Source organism: Siniperca chuatsi, linkage group LG19 (genome assembly GCF_020085105.1).
Source record: "Siniperca chuatsi isolate FFG_IHB_CAS linkage group LG19, ASM2008510v1, whole genome shotgun sequence".
NCBI lineage: Eukaryota > Metazoa > Chordata > Actinopteri > Centrarchiformes > Sinipercidae > Siniperca > Siniperca chuatsi.
The window spans coordinates 25,792,951-25,802,950 of NC_058060.1; the positions used below are offsets into that span (position 1 = coordinate 25,792,951).

The following is a 10,000-nucleotide window of genomic DNA, read 5'->3' on the forward strand; positions in this document are numbered from 1 at the left end:
CCTGATTAGCATGTGATCGGCTTGACCACGGTGTTAATACACTGTGGTAAACTTTTGGGCAGGTTGAATCTCAGACCACCATTTCTGTTCAAAGAGGGGTTTTCTTTTTTCACAAAAATGGCTTCTTTGACTCGTCTTTCAAACCAACTCTTCTGTCTACTTAGACTCTCCACCTCGCTGTCTTCAAATGTGTGGTTTGTAGCTTTTAGATGCGAATGCACGGCGCTCTGTAATCCTGAGTTAGCGTGTCGTCTGTGCTGATAAAGTCTTTTGTGAAGTGGCTGTTTAGTCTCGCCTGTGTACCGTTCTTTGCAGTTTTCCTCACTGCACTGAATGGAGTAAACTACATTGCTCTGTTTCTGTGTGGGCATCTTGTCCTTAGGGTGAACGAGTTTCTGTCTTAAAGTGTTGCCTGGTTTAAAGAAAACAGGAACATCGTGCTGTCTAAAGATCCTTTGTAGTTTTTCAGACAGTCCAGATACATAAGGGATGGAGACACCGTTCCTTCTTGGTTCTGTTTCCCTTTTGTCCCGTTTCTTCGCTCTTTTAACTACGACTGAAACACTCCTGGACGAATGAGGGACTACACCGTCTGTATGTGATGTACGTGATGTGTGTGTGTGTGTGTGCATGTACGTGATGTGTGTGTGTGTGTGTGTGTGTGTGCATGTATGTGATGTGTGTACGTACTGGACGTTTCCCACCATGTCCAGCAGCTTCTCGTGGATAACTCTGACCACTTCAAAACTACACAGAGACACAATGTAAACACACCGACTGACTGTTACCATATATGGTCAGAGGGACAGACATAAATAGATCAATAAACTGATCGAATGGAAGAGAAAAGAAAGTCAGAAAAGATCGAAAAACAGAAAGAAAAAGAGAACAAACAAATAACGGAGACGGAAAGAGAAACGGAGCCCGTGAAGGTCACGGCGAGGATTTTTTTGAGGACTAGTTTTGCGTTTCCTCGCAAAATGTTTGCAGGGAACGCAAAACATATTGCGAGGGAACAGATGAAGGAAACAGAAAAAGATGAAAGAGTTTAAAGGAATTTAAAGTTAAAGAATAAATAAATAAAGCAAGAAAAAAAAAGACAGAAGGTAAAAAGAATAAAGATAAAAGCGTCTGCCGACCTTTTGTAGGACGTTACGGAGTAGATGAGGATGTAACCGTCGACATCGATGGTGTAGCTCTGAGGGAAGATGGAGTATTCATCCTGCAACACACACACTTAGAGTTCACGAGCGATAGATAGACAGATAGATAGACAGATAGATAGATAGATAGATAGATAGATAGATAGATAGATAGATAGATAGATAGATAGATAGACATTGGATAATATTAATAAATAATAAAAATTCGAATTCAAATGGTTTTAAAGGTGTTGTTCGTTGCAGTTCTGCTCTTTACATAAAAATCATTTGTCAAAAGTTACCTGAAGATAACCTCACCTGACCGGCGGTGTCGACCAGCTGCAGGTTGTACTCCTGACCGTTCACTGTCATCATCTTGGTAAACGCTGACAGACACAGAGTTTCAGAGCGCTACAGAGAGCCGGAGCGAAGCCTGGACCTCCAGGTCCGGGTCCTCGCTCCCAAAGGATGCTAGTTCCTTTATTCATGGTTTTAGGGACCTTTAACAAACTACATTTCCCATAAGCCCTAGATGTTCACCGGTCAAACGTCAACAGCAGGACAGTGGAGTGTCTGCGGTTAGTTCAAGTGTCTCTAATAACAGCGGGACAGTCTGCGGTTAGTTCAAGTGTCTCTAATAACAGCGGGACATTTGAGTGTCTGCAGTTAGTTCAAGTGTCTGTAATAACAGCGGGACATTTGAGTGTCTGTGGTTAGTTCAAGTGTCTCTAATAACAGCGGGACAGTCTGCGGTTAGTTCAAGTGTCTGTAATAACAGCGGGACATTTGAGTGTCTGTGGTTAGTTCAAGTGTCTCTAATAACAGCGGGACAGTCTGCGGTTAGTTCAAGTGTCTCTAATAACAGCGGGACAGTCTGCGGTTAGTTCAAGTGTCTGTAATAACAGCGGGACAGGTGAGTGTCTGCGGTTAGTTCAAGTGTCTCTAATAACAGCGGGACAGTCTGCGGTTAGTTCAAGTGTCTGTAATAACAGCGGGACAGGTGAGTGTCTGCGGTTAGTTCAAGTGTCTTTAATAACAGCGGGACAGTAGAGTGTCTGCAGTTAGTTCAAGTGTCTGTAATAACAGCGGGACAGTAGAGTGTCTGCGGTTAGTTCAAGTGTCTCTAATAACAGCGGGATGGTCGAGTGTCTGCGGTTAGTTCAAGTGTCTGTAATAACAGCGGGACAGTCGAGTATCTGCGGTTAGTTCAAGTGTCTTTAATAACAGCAGGACAGTCGAGTGTCTGCGGTTAGTTCAAGTGTCTCTAATAACAGCAGGACAGTAGAGTGTCTGCGGTTAGTTCAAGTGTCTCTAATAACAGCGGGACAGTCGAGTGTCTGCGGTTAGTTCAAGTGTCTCTAATAACAGCGGGACAGTCGAGTGTCAGTTCAGTGTTAGTTCACGTGTATCGAGTTACAGAAGCTAGACAGGAAGTGATGTCATGACTTCGGCTCTCTATAAACTTTCAAAACTAAACCGCATCTACATCTCACTTCAGTAAAAGGCCACACACACACACACACACACACACACACACACACACACACACACACACACACAGGCTTACTGTTCTCTATGGTGGGATCGTAGGAGTCGACAAACTGTCCCTCCACGAACTGGATGGTGAGCGAAGACTTCCCTGGAAACACACACACACACACACACACACAGCATGTGGTTAGTTAGCGCAGCATTGCTAACTAATCCAAGGGGGTCGGACAACACACCGCCCCGACCCGACAGCCGTGACTTTAACAACTCCTACAACATGTTCAGGGACCAGTAGGAGCACAGAGCGCTGCTCGACTGTAGACGTGAGAAAAAGAAAGGAATGCTGTCCTCGGTGCTGTCAGGTGCGACAGACGGTGAGCTCTGATTGGTCGGGGTCCAACGTGTAGTCTGTCACGTCTCTCTCGGCGAAGTCACAGCAAGAGTTTCCATATAAATACTGTAAGCCATCAGTCATAAGATAATCCTTCAAACACTGTGGCGGTGACACTGTCCTGCCACCTGACGAGTTCACCGTCACCTTAAAACAGCAGCAGTATTGCATTTATCTGGATTCATCTGTCAGCTAAAGCCGATTTATTGATAACGCGGTCTAACTGAGGCGAGGGCGGTATCTATTTTTTCATACCTTGCTGACATTTCACCGTGGTAACAACAAAACAAAACAAAAAAACAGAAACGCTGAGCTGCTGGTGACAGACGTCATCGTGGCATGTATGACATCATCTGGCCAACAACTAATAATACTACTAATATTTCATGAGGTCATCACCCTAAAAACAAAATCCTCAGTTTGAATGAAGTGATTCATCGGATTAAATGAGTTCGTCCTTTTTATTAAATCAGCTTTGTGTCAGCGCGCCGACCCAGCGAGGCAGCTGTAACTTTATTTGGACCAAACCGGAGCTGGCGAGAGTTGGAACAGTGGAAAGACCAACAGAGGCGGTTTTGGTGAGTTTTGTTTCGTTTCTGTCGAGTTTGAGTGAAGTGTGTTTTACGATGAGTTAAACTTTAATTCAGGACACCTCCTGAACGGTTGTATTTTTCTGTTTAATTTTGTAAAATATGTGCATCAATTGAAGCCGCGCACACACCTGTGCAGTGTGAACCTTCGTGATTTCTACACACCCTGGTACACCATAACACCTTGATAGCGCCCTGCTCTGTCTGCTCACATTACTCCGGATGTATATCTTAATATTTCCTCCCAAACGCCCCCTCTGTGCTGATATTTGGTTATTTGGAGATTCTGTCGGGATGGTGTAGTAGGCGCGTTCCCGGTTAAACACAGAGGGCCTTCCTGGATTGTCTGCAATGATGCTCTCAGCTGCAGCATCAGGACCACACCTGTACAATCTGATTGGCTGCCAGCCAACCAATCCCAGCGTGCCTAGTTATGGCTGCAGGGACGGAAGGACTGGCTGTAAGTTTGACATGACACATCTTTTCAGATAACAGCTTGTTTTTTTTTACAGCAGGAACGTCATTTTACATGAAAACAATATCCGGTCCACGCTGTGTCCAGGTCCATGTGGACTGCTGAGCGGATGCACAGTCCAAATGCTGTCTAGTAGAGGCGTGGCTTCAGACTGACATGCGCCACAGTAGCACCCGGCCTGATGCGGTTATTAACATGACGAGGACTTACCCACCGATCTGTAACCCAACACGGCGATTTTCCGGGATTTTGGCTGCGGCATGGTCTTCTTTCGAGCATCCAGACAAGCGGACCGAGCATCAGAGCCCCCCGCTGCGGCGCTACCGGAGCCGCCGCATTATCAATGAGCTCTCAACGCCGATTGGCCACGCACACGCACAGAGGCGGGTCTTCCTCACAAGCGTGCGTTCCGATTGGTTTACAACGCGCGCACCGTTCTCGACGCCTTCGTTCATTCGACCAATCGCAGCAGAAGACGACAGAGTGGGCGGGAGCAGCGGTGTAAACAGACCAGCTGCTGGCTAGCGCTGCTGCGGCTAAAAGCTAAGCTAGTTAACTCTTCACTACCTCACTCCGTCCTCCTGCACTTTGGACCCCCGACTCCGGGTTTAAATGGCCGGCGTCGCCCTGAAGCTGTCCGCTCCCTGGCGTTTTGTCAAATTAAGAAGGTGAGAATCGGAAACTGTTAATGTCAGCTAGCGTTAATGCTGTTGTCGAAGTGTTTGACACTCGGCGCACTGACTAACTTTACCGAGAAAACTCCTCCGTCTACGGTATAGCTACTAGTTAGCTACTGGTTAGCTACTAGTTAGCTACTGGTTAGCTGGTAGCTGTCAGTAGACTGATCTCTTTAACTAACGGTGCTTCTGCTGTTTGCTAGTTAGCAGCTTTTGCAAACACTTGACAGCTGCATGAAAGTAAGATAAGCTAACGAGCTAGCATCAGTCACCGTGGCTACAAGTGTTAACCTTCACAAAGAGTAAAGCCCTCGCACAGTTTAAGTAACGGAGCATTATTTCTACTGCTGTTTATAGCAGGAGAGGCCATGCTAGCCAAGCAGAAGCAGCTGTTAGCCGTGTTGGCTGTGACCTCTGCTCCAGGCTGCAGGGACTGACATACCCTGACATTCACACTGAGTTTCCATTTTGTTTCTGTCCTTTGATTCATCCTGTGAAAGCTGAACGGAGAGGAGAGGTGGGCTGCGACACAGAGGTCTGCAATATGATCATCGATTCATCGTTTAAGCCAGTTTTCAGGCCAAAAGGCCAAACCTTTAATGGCTCCAGCCTCTCAGACGTGTCTTATATTCTAACAAACTGAATGTGGACTGTTGGTCCAACCAGACCACAGACACGTTGAGACGTCACCTTGGACTCTGGGAATAATGATGTACGTTTGTTGTATTATTTTCTGATGTTTTATAGACCAAGCCAGTTAATCGAGAATATAAGTAATCAATAATAAAAGTAATGTTTAGTCGCTCCGCCAGACAGAAGTCCGCTAAAGTAACTTTGTGTATTGACAAGGCAACGCATCACCATTATCGTTTCATCTACTGATTTATTTTCTTTAATGATTGTTTAATCTATGAATTTAAAATAAAAACACGTACACTTACATTCATGCACATGGCAGACCTGTTTGACCGACAGTCCAAAACCCAAATCTGTTTGAGTTACTTCCGTATATGAGGAAGACGAGCAGCAGCTCCTCGTGCGTCAGAAGCTCGAACCAACAATTAGTCGACTGTCAAAACGTTTGGCGATTACCTTTCTGTCGACCGAGCGGTGGAGCCAAACGGACCGGGTCTACGAGAAATCTGCAACCCGAAGAGCCGGATCTGTGTCAGCTCTGATGCTGACCTCATCGGCCATAATGAGACAGATCCGCATTAAACATGTGTTTTCATCAGTGTCAATATTAAGATTCAGGGACGCTATTCCATTGTACGTCATCCGACATGAAGACGATCCCACGCAGTGAGGAATCCAAAGTTAGGGTTTATTTAATGTAACACACATTTTCTTTAAGTGGAGTGTCTTCCTCTCTGTCACCAGCTTGGTCTCCGCCGCTCCCAGCCTGAAGCTCCACACCTCTCCGATGATGGGTGAGTATCTGCTGCGACGTCCCGCCCGGCTGCAGAGAGATCCGCACAACCTTCATGTTCTCATGATAGTTTCCCCGAGGGGCAGGACGGGTGTGAGTTTGACGCCACGGCTCGCTCGGTGCATATCTCTGGAAAGATTATAGACCTGCTGCCCTGAGATGATAATATGATTTGGTGCTTTTTAAATAAAACTGAAGGTTTCCGGCTGCGGCTTCAGAGCATGTGTCGCTTTTCTGTGTTTTATGTCATCGTGACGTGAATATCTTTGGATTTTTTGACAACACATGACAGTGGAAGATAACACCGTGGACATTGTTGTGGACATTTTTTGACATTTCATATCAATCAGTCCAACTTTATTTGTGTAAAACCTTTCTTACAGGTTAGTTCAAAGTGCTTCACAGCTGATAAGAGAAACAGTAAAACCGTTTGAGACTAACGCACACGAGAAAGGAAAATGTAAAAATAAAACCAACAACAGATAAAAATAGGTAAATAAAATATATAATAGACAATAACAAATAGAATAGAGTGAGTAAAACATTTTTAAAGCATGAATACGAGCAAGTGATGAAATAAAGAATGGGAATAAAGCTTTTCAACACTTCCTGGGGCATAAAGACTGAAAGCTGCCTCTCTAAAGGTCTCCAAGGCTCAAAGTGCCAGGACCTGAGGGGCCCCTGAGGGGGACCTGAGGGGCTGTCCTGGTTCTGCTTAATTAGCACTTAATTTCACAGACTGAAGAAGTCATCGATTAATCAAAGAAAAGGATCTGCAGATTAACCGTTGCAGCCCTAATATCCTTTACATACGGTCTCATTTTTAAATCTTGCTGTTGGTAAACTGTCCGTCTGCAGACCGCCGACTCAGCAGCCGTCACGTTAAAGGGCCGTGCAGGCGGAGATTAACGGGTTAATGGCGCTCGGTGTGTGTGTGTGTGTGTGTGCAGGTGCGACGGTGGAGCAGTTTGAGCGGGCCAAGAGCAAACTGTCGACGCTGAAGACCGACCCGGGCAACGAGGTCAAACTGAAAATCTACGCTCTCTTCAAACAGGTGGGCGATGGTCCTGATGGTCCTGATGGTCCAGATGGTCCAGCTGGTCCTGATGGTCCAGATGGTCCAGCTGGTCCTGATGGTCCTGATGGTCCAGATGGTCCCGATGGTCCAGATGGTCCTGATGGTCCAGATGGTCCAGCTTGTGTTGATGCTTGTAAAACATGAAACAGTAACATTTTGGTTAATGTTTGCCGTCTTCTGATATAAACCGCTGAAAATGTTCTCCAGGTGATTTCGACTTTTCTGTTAGCACGTGTTGTTAGCAACAAAAGTGCTTCTGAAAGGTTTTAGAAGCAGTTTTGACGCAGTGCTGGAAAACGAGCTAGAGAGACATTTTAACGTCAGCGGATTAACGCATCATATTTGTTTATCTAACGTTCAGGTTGTCTCTCAGTAATCTGGTCGCCTGGCTGACGCTCTGTCAGCGTCTCAGCATCTTTAACAGAACGTTTTTATATGTTTTACACTTTTAAACCTCCTCCTCCTGCAGGCCACTCAGGGGCCCTGCAACACTCCCAAACCAGGCATGCTGGACTTCGTCAACAAGGTGAAATGGGACACGTGGAAGTCTCTGGGCTCCATATCGCAGGTACCTCCAGGATCTCACTCTGTTACCCTGCTGCCACGTTGAACTGGTGAATAGAAGTAAAGATCACAATCTGTGCCGATGATTTAAAACATCTGTTAGCTCTCCGCGAGGGTCCGCTTCGTGTTGACGTCATCACCGTGGAAACCGGGATCCGTCTTCTGACGTTAGTATGTTCTCTAATGCGTTTTCAGCTGGCACACAGTGGGCGTGAGGCTTTTAGGGCCCCTGGGAGTCCGCGGCCCCGGGGCAGCTGAATGTTAGCGAGGCTAGCTAAGCTGCTCGTCGTGAAGCTGCTGATGGAGATGGATCAATAGATCCAACACTGAATCTCAAAAACAACACAAGGAAACACGAAGAGGTAAACACAAAACTACAAGAATAAAAACTAAAACCAGAACTCGGACCACGTGATAAATACGCGAGATTCTGCACACGGGGAGCCGATAGTGTGTATTGATCCGGCAAGGTGCTTTATTGGGACGATATTGGGAATAACTCCAGTTACGCACAGGTAAATAAAAGACAGTTTAGTGAGACATTAGTTAGTAAAAACAGAAATATTCACAGATATTTGTGCAACGCTGGTGATCAACACTGTCAGGAGCCAATCAGGAGAGAAACTCAGCACTGAACGCAGACCGGAGGTCTTCACGTCCCAGATCGCGGCAGAAGTGCAACACGAGGCCGTCTTCCACGCGCCAGCCTCGGCTCTGTGTTGACAGGCAGCCGTGTTGTTTCCTGCTGCTGCTGCACGCTAAAAGGCTTGCCCCGCCGCAGCCGGAGGCGTGTGCTGTGACGCCGTTATGTAGCGAGTTGCTCTTCGATAAAGACGGGTCCGTGTGACCAGATGTGGGCGTGTTCGGCTCTGCGTCTGGTGTTAATATTGTTGTGTAGTAGTTGTGTTTTACTGGTAAAAGTACTAACACCTAAAGTCCTGCGTCCAAGGTCTGACTGAAGTATTCGCATGAAAATATACATAAAGGACCAAAAGTAAGAGTACAGAATAATATTTATTGATGCGTTAATGTGTTCATCACTTTAATGTTCGTATGGGATCAATATGTGATCAATAATACATCATGATGAATTCATTTGTTATTAATCAGAGTCTGTAAAATAGTCCAGAGGAGGAGAAGAAGCTGTGTGACGTCGAGTGAAATGTTCTTTACGCATCTTCGTGTCTTTGTGTCGCTCAGGAGGAAGCCAGGCAGCAGTACTGCGACCTGATTGGCTCCCTGGTGGCGGCGGAAGGTGGAAGCTCCGCCCAGGTGGCAGCAGAGCCCGCTGGGAGCGGGACGACGTACGAGACGCTGCTGGTCACCACGGAGGATGACATCACCACCATCAAACTGAACCGCCCGGCCAAAAAAAACGCCATCACTACTGAGGTGTGTGCGTGTGCGTGTGCGTGTGTGTGTGCGTGTGTGTGCGTGTGTGTAGTTACTAAATTACGAGGAAACAGGAAATCAGAACACTTTCATTCTTTAAAAATGAAATTAATGAGTTCAAGAAACATTGAAAACTATAAAATGAACAAAATGAAAGCAGTAGCACTCTTCAAACTGTTCAAAATGGTTTCCCAGTTTTTGGATTTAAACCGTTTAACGACGTCGGAACGAACTCTGAAACGTCGTGAATGCGTCCGATTAAAACTTCCTTCCTGTTTTCTCTCAGATGTACAACGAGATCATCGCGGCTCTGGAGCTGGCAGCTAAAGACGCCTCGGTCATCACTGTTGTTACTGGTACACACACACACACACACACACACACACACACACACACACTGTAACACACACTGTAACACACACACACACACACACACACACACACACACTGTAACACACACTGTAACACACACACACGCACTGTAACACACACTGTAACACACACACACACACACACACACACACACACACACACACACACACACACACACACACACACACGCACTGTAACACACACTAACACACACACACACACACACGCACTGTAACACACACTGTAACACACACACACACACACACACACACTGTAACACACACACACACACACACACACTGTAACACACACACACACACACACACACACACTGTAACACACACTGTAACACACACACTGTAACACACACACACACACACGCACTGTAACACACACTGT

The 10,000-nt window shown here is 46.2% G+C and overlaps 2 protein-coding genes across 3 annotated transcripts in view; one reads left to right on the forward strand and one right to left on the reverse strand.

Annotated features, from left to right (window-relative positions):
- Window positions 1-413: 413 nt before the first annotated feature.
- LOC122866506 (GTP-binding protein Rheb-like) lies at window positions 414-4,418 on the reverse strand (the record flags this gene model as incomplete). The annotated part of the gene is made up of 5 exons (XM_044176272.1): window positions 4,300-4,418; window positions 2,710-2,781; window positions 1,461-1,528; window positions 1,140-1,222; window positions 414-747 (listed from the first exon to the last, which is right to left on the reverse strand). Coding segments are annotated over exons 1-5 (609 nt in total), but the record flags the coding sequence as incomplete, so codon positions are not given.
- A 200-nt stretch (window positions 4,419-4,618) lies between these two features.
- The window catches only part of eci2 (enoyl-CoA delta isomerase 2), an 11,170-nt gene continuing 5,788 nt past the window's right edge, over window positions 4,619-10,000 (forward strand). Inside the window, exons 1-6 of one of the 2 annotated variants that reach the window (XM_044176229.1) lie at window positions 4,619-4,757; window positions 6,147-6,196; window positions 7,146-7,249; window positions 7,743-7,841; window positions 9,038-9,229; window positions 9,516-9,585. In XM_044176229.1, coding sequence (XP_044032164.1) covers window positions 4,702-4,757; window positions 6,147-6,196; window positions 7,146-7,249; window positions 7,743-7,841; window positions 9,038-9,229; window positions 9,516-9,585 — 571 coding nt within the window. In that variant the 5' untranslated portion in view covers window positions 4,619-4,701. Of the gene's footprint in view, window positions 4,758-5,322; window positions 5,479-6,146; window positions 6,197-7,145; window positions 7,250-7,742; window positions 7,842-9,037; window positions 9,230-9,515; window positions 9,586-10,000 lie in introns of those variants that run through there. The other variant, XM_044176230.1, reaches the window with a different exon arrangement.